This window comes from Scardinius erythrophthalmus (genome assembly GCF_964197995.2).
Source record: "Scardinius erythrophthalmus genome assembly, chromosome: 7".
In the NCBI taxonomy this organism is placed as follows: domain Eukaryota; kingdom Metazoa; phylum Chordata; class Actinopteri; order Cypriniformes; family Leuciscidae; genus Scardinius; species Scardinius erythrophthalmus.
This window is the reverse complement of record NC_138227.1, coordinates 30,921,038-30,935,996: the sequence shown is the minus strand read 5'-3', so window position 1 is coordinate 30,935,996 and position 14,959 is coordinate 30,921,038. Positions and strand designations below refer to the sequence as shown.

General features: G+C 41.0%; 1 protein-coding gene across 1 annotated transcript in view; it reads right to left on the bottom strand.

Moving 5' to 3' along the window:
* fat3a (FAT atypical cadherin 3a) overlaps positions 1-13,735 on the bottom strand; it is a gene marked incomplete at its 5' end in the record, with an annotated part of 94,079 nt that extends 80,344 nt beyond the window's left edge. The window contains one exon of the mRNA XM_081369683.1: positions 10,414-13,735. Within this exon, the coding sequence (XP_081225809.1) occupies positions 10,414-13,735 (3,322 nt within the window). The remainder of the gene's footprint in view (positions 1-10,413) is intronic.
* Between the last annotated feature and the right edge of the window lie 1,224 nt (positions 13,736-14,959).

The window sequence follows — 14,959 nt, the reverse complement described above, 5'->3', positions numbered from 1 at the left end:
TTATGTCATTCTAAATCTCTATGACTTTCTTTACTTTTTTGGTACTGACGTTTTGCAGAATGTATTAAAATCATCCATTTCATTGTCCCAAACTGTAAATCCATTGTAATCTCAGCAGTATAATTACAAATAGTGATTAGATAAAGGGTGTTGTGACATTTTGTGTGCATTTAGTGGGACATCATACTTCATTCGGGAACATTTTTCCAGGTTGTAACCTAGCAACCTGAATGAAGTAGGTACTGTATAACAGATCCCCAAAACCTTCAAAAGTGTCTCTCCATCAAAGACACACAACAGCAAACACGCATACACGAATCCATGCAATACTGATGTAGGCATACTAAATCACCAGCGTTTATTTAAAGCAAATTTAAATGAAGCCAATTAACACTTTAGCAGGATGTATATGGTGTGTGTGTGTGTGTGTGTGTGTGTGTGTGTGTGTGTGTGTGTGTGTGTGTGTGTGTGTGTGTGAGTGTGTGTAGAAGGTGTTATCTGTCATTGTGCGTTAGACACTTGTGTAAGCCTGTGAGTGAGACACAAGCGTAGGAGGCACATTCACTGTCTGGGTAGAGCAGCTTGTGTGTGTGTGTGTGTGTGTGTGTGTGTGTGTGTGTGTGTGTGTGTGTGTGTGTGTGTGTGTGTGTGTGTGTGTGTGTGTGTGTGTGTGTGTGTGTGTGTGTGTGTGGGTGGGTGGGTGTGTGGGTGTGTGTGTGCGTGTGTGTGACAGAAAAGCAAATTCACAGATTCAGTCGTATCAAAATATCCCTGTGGTTTTAAAGGAGGGTGTTAAGAAAGTGATGACAGGGAGCAGACTTTACTATCTCCTAAACACCACCTCTCAACAACACACTAAAAAAGCCGCACAGCTCTGGAGAAAACCGCACAGCGTCAGTGCCGTCGAACACACCAACACGACCACAGGCGCCAGTGAAACTCCAAACCACAGAACGCAATTACACAACAGCACAATTACATAACACTTCCTACAGATCGCTCAATCTCAGTCACTTCAAACTTACAACCTCAAAATTAGAGATGCTTAACAGGTCCAATACACACTTTAGTCTTTTATTCATTGTTTATTTATGTTAAGCTTGGGATCAGTTTTTAAACTCACCAAAGCTGCATTTATTTGACCAAAAATACTGTACAATTGTAAAATATTATAAAAAAATGAAAGGGATAGTTCGCCCAAAAATGATATTTAACCCATGATTTACTCACCCTCAAGCCGTTAGAGATGTATATGTCAATCTTTTTTCAGACGAACACATTTTCAGTTATTTTAGAAAATGTCTTAGATCTTTCAGTGGTTATAATGTGAACCAATGGGGTCCACCTCGTTCAAGTCCCAAAATGTGCATGCATCCTTCACAAAAGTAATCCATCCGGCTCCAGGGGGATAAACGAAGGCCTTCTGAGGGTAATCCGTGCGGTTTTGTCGTAAAAATATACATATTTAAAACTTTATAAATGAAAATAACTGGCTTCCGGTAGCGGTCGACGCGCGTTCACGGAGATGGATGCTGGCGTAGGACGTAGCGTAGGAAGCGTCGTGACGTAGAACAAACGTGACAGCGCAGCCAGAGAGCAGAGCAAAACAAAACTCTACGTTCGTTCTACGTCACGACGCTTCCTACGCTACGTCCTACGTCATACGCCAGCATCCATCTCCGTGAACGCGCGTCGACCGCTACCGGAAGCCAGTTATTTTCATTTATAAAGTTTTAAATATGTATATTTTTACGACAAAACCGCACGGATTACCCTCAGAAGGCCTTCGTTTATCCCCCTGGAGCCGGATGGATTACTTTTGTGAAGGATGCATGCACATTTTTGGGACTTGAAGGAGTGGACCACATTACTTCACATTATAACCACTGAAAGATCTAAGACATTTTCTAAAATAACTGAAAATGTGTTCGTCTGAAAAAAGATTGACATATACATCTCGAACGGCTTGAGGGTGAGTAGATCATGGGTTAAAGGGTTAGTGAAAATGAAAATTCTGTCAGTAATTACTCATCCTCATGTTGTTCCAACCGCGTAAGACCTTCGTTCATCTTCGGAACACAAATTAAGATATTTTTGATGAAATCTGAGCCAAGTCTGAATCCTCCATAGGCTGCTATTGTGACCGAAACTTGCTGGCCCAGAAAAGTTATTAAAGAGATCGTTAATATAGCCCAAGAAACTCCAGTGGCTCAATCTTAAGTATATCAAGCGACGAGAATACTTTTTGTGCGCAAAAACAAACAAAAATAACGACTTTATTCCACTATTCATTTCCTTCTCTCTGGACCTCTAGTTGGTTCGCGTAGTGTTTTTGCGTTGCGCGTCTGTGTTGCACGTCATCACGCATCACACACATGACCGGCGTCGGCCAATAGTGAGCCTACGTGGTGACGTGTAACACGGACGCGCTGCGCAAAAACACTACGCGAACCAACTAGAGGTCCAGAGAGAAGGAAATGAATAGTGGAATAAAGTCGTTATTTTTGTTTGTTTTTGCGCACAAAAAGTATTCTCGTCGCTTGATATACTTAAGATTGAGCCACTGGAGTTACTTGGACTATATTAACGATCTCTTTAATAACTTTTCTGGGCCAGCAAGTTTCGGTCACATAGCAGCCTATGGAGGAGTGAGACATGGCTCAGATTTCATCAAAAATATCTTAATTTGTGTTCTGAAGATGAACAAAGGTCTTACGCGGTTGGAACAACATGAGGGTGAGTAATTACTGACAGAATTTTCATTTTTGGGTGAACTAACCCTTTAAATATCATTTTTGGGCGAACTATCCCTTTAAAAGAACTGTTTTCTATTTTACTGTATTTTAAAGTGTAATTTATTCCTGTGATCAAAGCTGAATTTTCAGCATCATTACTCCAGTCTTTAGTGTCACATGATCCTTCAGAAATCATTCTGATATGATGATTTGATGCTCAAGAAACATTTCGGATTACTATCAATATTACACTTTTGGTGAATAAAAAGTTCAAAAGAACAGCATTGTTTAATAGAAATCTTTTGTAACTTTATAAAAGTGACTTTTTTCTCAATTTAATGCATCCTAGCTGAATAAAAGTAATAATTTCATTAAATATGTTGCATGGTTGAGACAACATCCGAACGATTCGTTTTTACAGTTCTGGGGAAGGAGGAGCTTTGCTTCAGCTTTAGGCATTAATATCACTACAATTAACTGCAAGGAGCAAGAAAAAATCCAGTGTTTCATGGTATGGCCACTTTAAATGATTTATAAAAGGCCAAGATGTGAAAAAGAAAAGAAAAAAATGTTAAAAGAAAACCTCTGACTGCAGCAACACATCATTGCTGAGCAAATGAGAAGCGCTATCTTCTGTGCAATGAAAGACTGGCAGCTATTTCTGAACTCCATAAAGGTCTCAGATTCTCTGTAATATGAAGAAAATCACTTACCATAGAGAACAAAAGGAAAGAAACTCGGCCAGCTGGTGAAGTCGGGAGAGAGGGGGGGTTTCATCTACTCTAAAAATCAACTTTGATGATTTCATCTAGCGTCGACACGGCCATTGTGGTTTATTTAGGACGGAGAAACACAGAATGTGAATATTTTACATCTGAGAAATAGGCTGGAATTAGGCCTTCCTGGATAATGCTCAAGTTGTTTTCTGGTTGAATTAATGACGGTTTGTAGCTGTAGTGACCCACTATTTCTGTTAAGTGGCATCAGACTGGAAGACATATTCTCACGGGATTACCGATGCATTCATGCACACTCACACATACATAATCACTGCGTTTTACATTGTACGGACAAAAGCGAAATATGAGCCATGCTACCAAAGCACCATCTCAGAGCTGAAAGCATCTATATAATGAGCCTTTTCATTTGAGATTTTTGGCAAACATTACAACGTTTCCTGATGGCTGTCGGAACAACTTTTAAAGATGTTTTTGGATATGGAAAACCATATACTTACACTATCAGATGTCTCATGCACTATGTTTTTACTGCGCGCAGATGCACGCATTGCATAAGCAGGACTTATCTCTTATGTTCGGTGCTTCCTCAGCTGAGAAATCTCACAAACTCCTACGCACACTTTGCAACAGAGACAGAAAAAGAAAAGTCAGACAGAATGAAAAGAAAGAGAGACACGGAAGGACGAAACACAGAGAAAGCCTTCAATGAGTCTGTCATTTCGGTGTGCTCATCCAGTTTCCTCTGTTATTGTGCGTCTATATTTAGGGCTCAAAGCCTTGAGGGGTTATAGGGAGAACGAGGCAGAGTTTCATCCAATCACATCAGGTTACATGACCCTAACTGAACCTTTGCGAGAGACAGACAAGGGGAAATCAGCTGGGACAGGTGTATGAAGATGCCCTGTGTAACATTTTACGCGGCTGACAGCGTAATTTCAGCGTTTGATTGGATGTGACATGACATGAACTTGACCGGAGAGTTTGACGGAGGCTGTGTTTCAAAACCGTGTGAACTGTTGAACTAGAGCATCATAAGTGGGCTTGAACGTTCAATTTGAACATTGAATGCATCTGTACTGCTGTCTTGGTAGAAAGCTCAGAATATTTTGAGCTACACAATCACTTCAGCTACACTTAAAGAGGACCTATTATGCCCTTTTACCAAGTTGCAATTTAGTTTTTGGGCTCTACTAGAATATATTTTCATGTTTGAATGTTCAAAAAACACATTATTTTTCACATATTTTACACTGTTGCAGCACCTCTCTTCCCAGTCTGTCAGTAACGCTCTGTTTAGTTCCTGTCTCTATGAAGCTCCTCCTTCAGAAAAGCACAAGGTGCTCTGATTGGTCGGCTGGACCAGTGTGTTGTGATTGGTCAACCTTTCGAGCATGTTTGGGATATGTCACGCCCCTTACCATAACCGCGAGTTTACTAACACGCAACTAACTCAACTAAGCCAGGCCTCAACTTTTTTTCTTTTTTTTGCATTTGTCATTATTTAAATATGTCTTTTATATTATGTATTAAACATTATTTTATATTGTGACGTGAGAAAACTCAAGACTAATCAAGGTATTTCAGGGAGTTCAGAAACAGTGTTTGCTAATATAGAGAATAACTCACTTTGTGCAGCAACACTACACACTACGGGAAGTAAAAAATAAAAAATAAAAAAAAACCTAATAGGTCCTCTTTAAAAAGGAGATTTCATATTTGAATCGAAAAAGATTAATGTAAGATTCATTAGCACTGCTTGACTAATAAGTGCATTACTGTAAATTGTAAGTGCATTTTGTACAAAATGAGGATGTGATTTGAAATTACAGTAGTTTCTGAAATCAACAGCGTGTTATAGTCTCAAGAGTTGCTGTTTAAGGTTTTTTTTTTTATGAAATGGCACTGAGGAAAAAAAAAACTGACAGATATCAATGAATTAGGTGTCTTGAAATATCACACTTGTCTCTGTGACAGCCCAAGGCTCTGTAAAGTGACAAAAACAATTAAATATGTCATTGTGAGCTATGCTCAGATTCTTTGTCTAGCCAATAGGAAGACTATAATAGTTCTCACATGGCAGCCCATATATGGAAAGCTGGAAAGTTTGTCGTGTGAAAACTATATTTTGCTACTGTTACTGAGGACAATTTTGACAAACCTGAGATGACTTTTACATCATGCAATTATGGAAAAGTGGTGTGTATAACTGAGCGGCCATGTCTGCTGGAAGTTGTAGAATTTAGGAAGTTTCACTGGTAGCATATTTAAAGGTATAGAGTTCAGAGAAAAGCTAGAGTATCATAACTTTTAGGAAAAATGTGGGTGTTCACAATTTGGCATAATGCTTTACAAAACACAACTCAAATCTCCTTCAGTAATAATAAGGTGTACAGAGTAAAAAAAAAATAATAAATGGATTGCAATAATTCTATTGTAATTGTCATTCAATTAAAAATTCATGCATTTAAGAGTTAAAGAATGCGTTACCCAGAAATCCTGTAGAATTAAAAGGGATAGTTCACCCAAAAATGAAAATTAGCCCATGATTTACTCACCCTGAAGCCATCCTAGGTGTATGTGACTAGGACCTAGGGGTATACACTTTCGCCGTAAATCAATGCGTACGGCTGTCTGCCGGAAGCTGTTTTAGTCGATAAAGTTTTAAATATGGATATTTTTCTTACACCAATGCATCGCTTCGCTTCAGAAGGCCTTTATTAACACCTCGGAGCCGTTTGGGACACTTTTGTGATGGATATGATGCACTTGAATGGACTCCATTATAAAGCTTGGAAGAGCCAGGACATTTTTTAATATAATTCCGATTGTTTTCATCTGAAAAGAAGAATGACATATACACCTAGGATGGCTTCAGGGTGAGTAAATCATGGGCTAGTTTTCATTTTTGGGTGAACTATCCCTTTAACCAATCAGATGACAACTTTGAAACTCCCAAAGTATTTCCCATTTTGTGTGCCTTATCCATCAGACGTACAGCCAATGTCTGTAGGCTGCGACTAAGTCTGGTGAAAGTGGTTAACATCGCTTCCAATACCTTTAAAATAAAAAAAGTTTGCAATCAATTCAGTCTAATATGTGACATTTATGACATCTGAATGGATATATATATATATATATATATATATATATATATATATATATATATATATATATATATATATATATATATATAAAAAAAATGTATTAGGGTTGGTTAGATCCATCAAAAACGGTTTGAATCATGAAAAATAGCTGTTAAATACTAAAGGAGCGGAGGGGCTGAGTCAAGAAGAGGACCTTGGTGATGTCATCTGCAAAGAAAAGTCATTTCAGCACATTTTTCACTGCACAGGAACCTGCCTTAAGAGAGCAAGCGGAGTCAAGTTTTGATTTAACGAGATTACGAGTTGTAAATAACGAAGACTATTCCCTTAATTACACACCTGAACTGAAGTACAACACCAGCAGTCTAATAGTAAAGGATCCGAGTGTCTAAGCGTAAGCCGGGGCTCTTTCAGCGCTGTGCGGAGCACTTAACCCCAGGATGCTCTGCAGGGACCGTCAGTGCAATTAGTGCACTGTAAGTCCCAGTAGATGGAAAACGTCTGCTCAGCGGCGGCTGTAATGAGCATGGGCTTCTTTCACACTTCGTGTTTGACATGTTTGAAGCAGCCTTGAATCGATGTTTGTGCTGTGCAAACAATAGAAGCTTCCAAGCTCAAATGAGAGACTTGGCTATAAGTGCACAGAGAATCCTTCGGCTATAGCGTGCGTGTTTGTCGGAACATGCCTTATGGTTCCAGATTGAGTCTCCTTATGTGTATGTGTTCGGGGGAAAATTGCTTTCCAAGTCGTGATTGCATGTACAAAGACACGTGTGAAGTGTTTCCTTTCAATTTGTGTGTGTGCGCGCATGCTCTTTAAGCTGTAATTGCATCTGTAGAGTTGCTCTCCATCCCCGGGTGATTTATGGCTGATGCCAGCACAGAGCTAACAAGGGCAATAAATTCCCCCACTTGCTAGTGCTACTGCAAAATGTGTGTGCTTGAGTGTGTGTGTGTGTGTGTGCGCACACATTTACAAACATTCATGTCATGTCATGCGGAGTACAACATGCAAACTACCTTTTTGTGTTCTTGCACTTCTTGCTGAGTCTCTGTCCTGTCCTCATTCTTTCCATCAAATCTACACAGACACACAGCTGTATGCAAACAGTCGGATAGACTCTTCATTGAAATAGTGACAGGTCAGTGACACAGAGTGCATGACCTTTGACAATCGTTCCCTAACCTATGACCCCTTTGAGTGTCTACCCTTGACCAGTTCGTGTGCGGGCATGCAATTGGATAAAACTTGTATTTTTCTGTGCGTATATGAGAGGGAGAAGCGGTTGACGAAGAAAAGGTGAAGAGAAAAACAAAGAGGTGTGTTTTGATCATTTATGGTTGCAAACATAGAAACAGGCTATCAAGGATCCTGTAAATGTAAATGTTTGATGCTGAACCGTCAAGCATCGCCTTATACGGCGTGTAATACCTGCAGTACCAAACAGAATTGGAAAAATAAAAACTGTGCATCAAACAGGTTTTAAATTGCGCATTTATTTTAATCTCATGCCTCATAGAAGCTTTTCTGCACTGAAAAATGCTGGTCTCAAGAGTGCTTATTTAGATGACCTGCTGCATTAATTAAAGCGCATGAAATATGACTGCACCAACTAATAAAGAAAATATGTATAAAAGGTATTAAATATTCAAAACCTTTAGAAAAATATCAATACACATTTGTTAGCCACTGTTGGAATGGTCTGTGCTGCTAAATCAAAACAAAAAAAATTGCTGAGGTTTTTTTTTTTTTTGCCAAAAAACAAGCCTTACGCCTCAAAATCACACCTTAAAATGACACCTGAAATATCTACACTGCAGCCTTCACAAAAAATAAAATAAAAGACAGGTGTGATATCCTCAAAGACTCAAAGTCGACTCATGACAGACACTGATCCACCTGCTGCCAGGAAACAAATCTCACAAAAACCATGTTTTTGAACCACTCTTACCACAGCACTAAAGTAGAGAGCTGGAGATACTTTGCTTGGTTGCTGACAGTGAGTTGTAGCAGGGTTTAAAAAGTAGAAGGTGACTGTTCTGCACCATTGTGTATGAATCATGCCCTTTAAAGGCCATGGTGAACCCTCTCGTTTCAGTCTTAAAAGAAATGGACAGGTATTCATGGCTTTGCCTCCATTTTCTTATTCCCTCGATCCAAGGAGAGGTGAAAAGACCACGGGAGATCTGAGGGTCGTTTTGAAACCTCTAGATCATTTTCAGGCAGCTTGCGGGTGAATAGACACACAAACACCCCATCCCCCCGTCTCTCTGAAGTCTCATCGACCTCATCTGCACATACACTTTTTTTTTTTTTAACTATAAAGTTATAAACATACACACTCTTATCAAACCCCTGCTGTAAAAATCCAGCTAAGGCATGGTTGCTTGCTATTTATTAGCTGGTGCAAAATGGTAAACAATCTTAGACCAGGAACATAACAGTTTAATGTGGTTAAGCTGGCTTTTGGAACATGTTGGCTGATCAGCTTCCTTGCACTAGCTACTGATCAGCTTGGATGTAGCCTATTAGAAACAAGCTTTCAAAACACAGCTACCAGCTTAAAGCTGGATTTTCCAACAGGAATGCTTCTTTTATCCCCCACACTTCATTTTCATAGTTTATTGTACCTCTGCCACCTTACAGGCTAACGGATATCACATAAACTATTATGCATTATCATCTTGCCTTGTGGATTTATTGGTCTCCTAGACTTAAAAAAAATGTGAGAGGTGATTGCCCGTGCAAAACTAGCATGTTGTTGTTGAATGCCAGAATGTTGGAATGTGATTGCCAAAGTGTTTTGATTGTTTTTTAATATGTTGCTATGCGGTTGCCAGATAGTTTATAGGAAGTTTTATAATGGTTTGAGTCAAAAGATCAACCTCATCTCTTATTTTGTAGTCCATTGATAAAGCATAGGTGCTTCCGACTATGATTTTTTTTTGTGCCAATTTTATCATTAAATACTTATTGTTAGGAATTTGTTCAAATCCCTAGCCCTAAGTATAAATAATAGTGATGCTTGCCTTAAGAAGCAACACTAATAAAACCCCAGATGCTATCGGTTTAGCTGACGGAAAACGCACTGTCTAGGGGAAAGAGAGAATGACAGAGTGAGAGAAAAGGGGAGAGGGAAAAAATTGAAGGTTATAGCTAAGTGTTTGGGTCATACAGAATGACATGACAACTGCAATAAATGTAAATAAAAGAGCTTTGTGTGGTAATTCAGTCCACTCGATGGAGGCACAACACATAAATCAACCTCACACTCACACACACACGTTTCGACACGTACACACATATTTCTTTATGCGGAAATCATTATTCGCCGATACACACACGTATATGTACCCACTTTGTCTAACATAAAAACTGGACAAAAACAAATGACACTATCAAAACAGTGCACATGAACTGAATGCAGTGTATGAAACATTAACCCTAACACAATCAAAATTTCCATCATACTTCAGTCTTTCCCCCTCCATCTCAACTGTCAAAACTCGACCTAAATAAAATGTAGGCCAATGCAGTGTTTAACTGGCCTGAGGTGACAGATAAACCACTGAAGCCTGTTCACTCTCCATTTGTGTCCCAGGAAATCACCATGAGTGGCATATATCTCAGTTTTTCCCTCCCATATTAGCTCTATTCAATTTCCAGTGATTACACCAGGCAAAGTTGGCTAGTTAAATCAATACATTAATTTGACTCCCCCAAAAAAACCCTCAGCTAACTGTACAAAAAATCCACAATATATTTAACAAAATTGGCAACACTTTTGAGCGTTGAATGAAATTAAAGATTAAAAAAATGTAATCAACACATACCCGTTTCTTCATCAATGGTGAATCTTCCAAGACCACTGCCGTCACGAATGGAATACTGCACCTCGCCGTCCCTTCCTGTGTCGTCATCCCGTGCAGAGACCTGGAGCACGGAAGTCCCTATCCGAACGCTTTCTTTTACTGATCCATTCATGGCGAAATTTGAGAAATATGGTGGATACAGGTTTTCGTTGACATCCACAACCTCCAGTTCAACAAAGCTAACCGACAGGAGTGAAACAGGTCGGCCTTTGTCCTTTGCTCGAACTGTTAGGTTGAAGAACTGTTGAGTTTCGTAATCCAGCTCCTTGGTAAGACGAACGGCACCGCTAGTCTTGTCGACCTCAAAACGGCCATCATAGTCATTAGCGAGTGAGTATCGCACCTGCCCTCCAAGTCCAAGGTCAGGGTCTTGTGTGTCCAACCAGGCAATGACAGTGCCCACTGGAAGGTCTTCTAGTGCACGGGCACTGACGACACTTGGGATAAAGGCAGGTGGACAATCATTAACATCCTCGAGTGATATTTTAAGTGTTGCTACAGAAAACTGTTGGGCTGCTCGCTCTGCTCGATCTCGTGCTTCCACTTTTAATATGAAGAAGGGAACTAACTCTCGGTCCAGCTGACCTGCAACATACACAATCCCACTGGAGCTGTTAATGCCAAACTGTGATGTGCTGGTGAGTAGAGAATACTGGATCTCCCCATTGAGACCTTGATCTTTGTCAGTAGCTTCCACTTGAATTACTTCGGTACCAATAGGAGTGTTTTCGGGAATGCGGGCTTGGTACTCACCATCTTGAAGAAATTGAGGTGCATTGTCATTTGCGTCTGCTATGTAAACTGTAAGAAGACGCCAGGTGGATTTTTGCGGTTGGCCTAAATCATACAGTGTGATGTTTAGAAGGTAGCGGTCAATCTTTTCACGGTCAAGAGGAAGGAAGATGCTTATTATACCATTCAGAATTCCAATGGTAAAACAACTGTCTGTGTTGCCATCAGCTATGGCATATAAGAGTTGTCCATTGAACCCAGTATCACCATCAAAGGCTTTTACCTGAAACACACTCATGCCAACTTCTACATCCTCACGCACAGTGATGTCCGTTGGGAAGGATTTGTCGAATTGAGGTGATTGACGGTTTACAGAGAACAGGTCAATAAAGCCTTCTTCTATTTTGGGTTTACTGCTAGCTTTGGATTTCTTCAGAAGTTTCTCAGCTAGTCGTTGGGCTACTCTTGTTTCAGTACAACTAAAGCTCTTGGGCGGTGTCTTCCCCTGCACTACTGATATGTTTACAAACATAGGATCAGAGAAGTGTTCCCCATCTGTGGCAGTAATTTTTAGATTGAATGAGTTTTTGGGTGCCACAGTGTTGAGTGAGTGGTGTAAGGTCATGACACCAGAATCAGGGTTTAAGTCAAAGTACCCTCGCTCATTCCCTGAGAGAATCTTGTATTTGACTAGCTCTAGCTCATCAATGTCTATGGCAGACATTGTGGTGATGACCTCACCTACCGGAAGGTCTCGAGAGATTACGCCAACACAGGCCACTTTCTCAAATAGTGGTTTGTTATCATTAACATTATCTAGGTGCACAGTGACGTTGACTTCACTTTCACGCCTATATGGGGAACCCCAGTCAGAAGCACGAATCACAAAACTAAAACTCTCTAGAGATGATTCAAAGTCCAGCTCCTGTGTTGTCGTGACTGCTCCGGTGAACTGCTGCACACTAAATGGTAATGGTGTCAAGCTAGCCATGCTGTATGTAATGTACCCGTTTTCCCCATGGTCACCATCAGAAGCAGTCACCACAACAACAGTAGTGCCTACGGCAACACTTTCATTGACAAATACCACATAAGACTGTTGAGCAAATAAAGGTGCATTATCATTGGCATCCTCAAGAATGACTCTAACCTTGACCCTAAGGTCACTGTCTACTTCTAAGACCTCTAGCTCAAATACTTCCTGTGTGAGTTGGGTGAGCCAACGTGCCGTGCTGATGACACCTGTCATGGTGTTGATACTGAAGAACCCTGAATCAGCAGATGGGGTCAGGATGTACTCCGCATCATCTGGCTCTGGCTGGAGTTTCACAGCCTCCACAACAGTTCCAGGAGGGGCAACTTCACTCAAAAGAACCTCATATTCATCCTTCTGAAATGTGACTTCTGCCGGGGCTGGTCGTGACAGTCGTAAGTGCACCATGTGCACTGCAGAGAACTTTTGAGGTGTTCCACGGTCCCGAGCCTGCAAGCTGAGGTTAAGTCCAAATGGATAACTGTCCCAGTTGATTTGCTCTGTTGCACGAAGGACAAACTCATTAGATCCTGTCTGACTAACTTCCTCATCCACCATTTCTTTACTTGGTACCTCTGTCCTTTCAATGCTGAAGAGCTCAAGAAGATCCCCAGCCACAATGCTCACTGTCTCAATCTCTCCATTTGCCCCTTCGTCAAGATCCTCTATGGTGATCACGGCTACGACAGGGGACTTCTCAGTCCATACAGGTGATAATGTAACAACGCTCAGTGTGGGCACATGCTCATTAATCCGTTCTACATGAACAAAAAGTTTGGCTGTACTGCTTACACCGTTATTCCCATAGAGCTTCATTCCCCGGTCCACAGCCTGGATCTCAAGGTCATAGCGGCTTTGAGTGTCAACATCCAGCTTCCCACTGAGAGAAACAACTCCGCTAGTCGGGTGCACAGTGAACAGCTCCATTCGCTCCTTGAAAAAGTAATAGAACTCTCCATTCGATCCTATGTCTGCATCCGTGGCAGTGACCTGAGCTATGCTGGTGCGTAGGGGTGTGCTTTCTGCAATGGTAACCGAATACGTGGTAGGGGAGAAAAGTGGTCGAAGGTCATTCATATCCAACACCTGCACACTAACTTTAGTCCAGGACTCTAGAGTATCCCCCTTAATGGAAGCTTTCACTGTCAACAAGTAGTTGTCCTGAACTTCACGGTTCAAGATGGCAGCATTCCCCCCTTTGGTTCGTATCCGCAGGAAGCAGAAATCCCCCAGAGTGTACTCCTCGGCCTTGAAGAATCCTTCCTCGTCCCCAGAGGTGATGCGGTACCTCACCTCCCAGGAGTGATACTGGAGAGGGACGCCCATGCGCACCTTGCTGGTGGCGTAGGTGCGGGCGGCTGAGTTCTCGTAGACCGACGCATGGTACAGTGGTAGAGTAAACTGTAGGCGGGACCTTTCACCTTGACAGTGGCCTAGAGGCAGAGAGAAGAACAGCAAGAGGGCCAATTGTAGGAGAATGGCCCATATGCCTGCCCAAAGGGCCATGCTCACTGCCATCCCATCACCAAACCCATCCTGGAGACAGAGAAAAAAGAGAAAAAATGCATTAGGCAGAGCAAATGACATGACAGCACACAGCCTGACCTTTCATATCTAAAGCTCAGAGGTCACTAGGGATCAGTCAAAAAGATCCAACACAAGCAAAGGAAGTTGTGTACCATGGAAGGGCTGGTGCAACCACAAACCGAATGACATCACTACCCAGGTCTCAAAATGGACACTGACACACAATTATATACTACAGAAAAACCAGGAGGATGCAATTCAGGAAAATTCACTTACACACACACTACACAGAAGAAGGAAAAAAAACAGCAGGAGAATGCAAGTCAGGAACAAAATAATTATAGAGAACGAAAAATCAAAAATACAACCCGTCACACACACACACACACACACACACACACACACACACACACACACACACACACACACACATTCATTATATGACATGGTTTTAAAAAAGCTCTTGAGAAAGGACAAAATGTTGTGGATTCAGCAATATACTGGGTATGATAAAGTGCTGCTGGAGAGGAAGTCAGTGTGTGTGGGTTTACTTAGCTATACTTATCTAACAAAATAGTCCCAAGAAGTTAGCTGATTCTGAAAGCCTTTGGGGACCTAAATTAGAAAAATGATTCATAAATCCAATAAATAAATTTTTTTGAATTCGAAAAAGTTTTTGTTTAGGGTAAGTTATAATTAGCTTAATAAAATACCAAAACAATAGCAGTCTAAGATACGTTCTCAATTTGTATTGTTTGTGAGTTTGTGTTTGCAAGTGGTAAGGCGTTTTGCATGCGTATATATATATATATATATATATATATATATATATATATATATATGTTGGTATGGTACATCAACTCTTGTTTTAGACACTGATTGTTTTGTGTGTGCCCTTGCGGACAGTTAGGATGTGTTCCAGTCCACAAAAGTGCAACACTGACCTTACCATGCACACACACACAGTGTCCAACTTTTGCCCACACAAAAACACACAAGCATACACAAAATATATACACAAAGAATGGAGTTGCTGTGGTCAGCCCACACATGACTCAGCACACACACACACACACACACACACACACACACACACACACACACACCCCTTTCCACCTCTAATGATATCCTACAGCACACTCACCAACTCAGTCCCACAAATTGGAAAAGACACACACACACACACACACACACACACACACACACACACACACA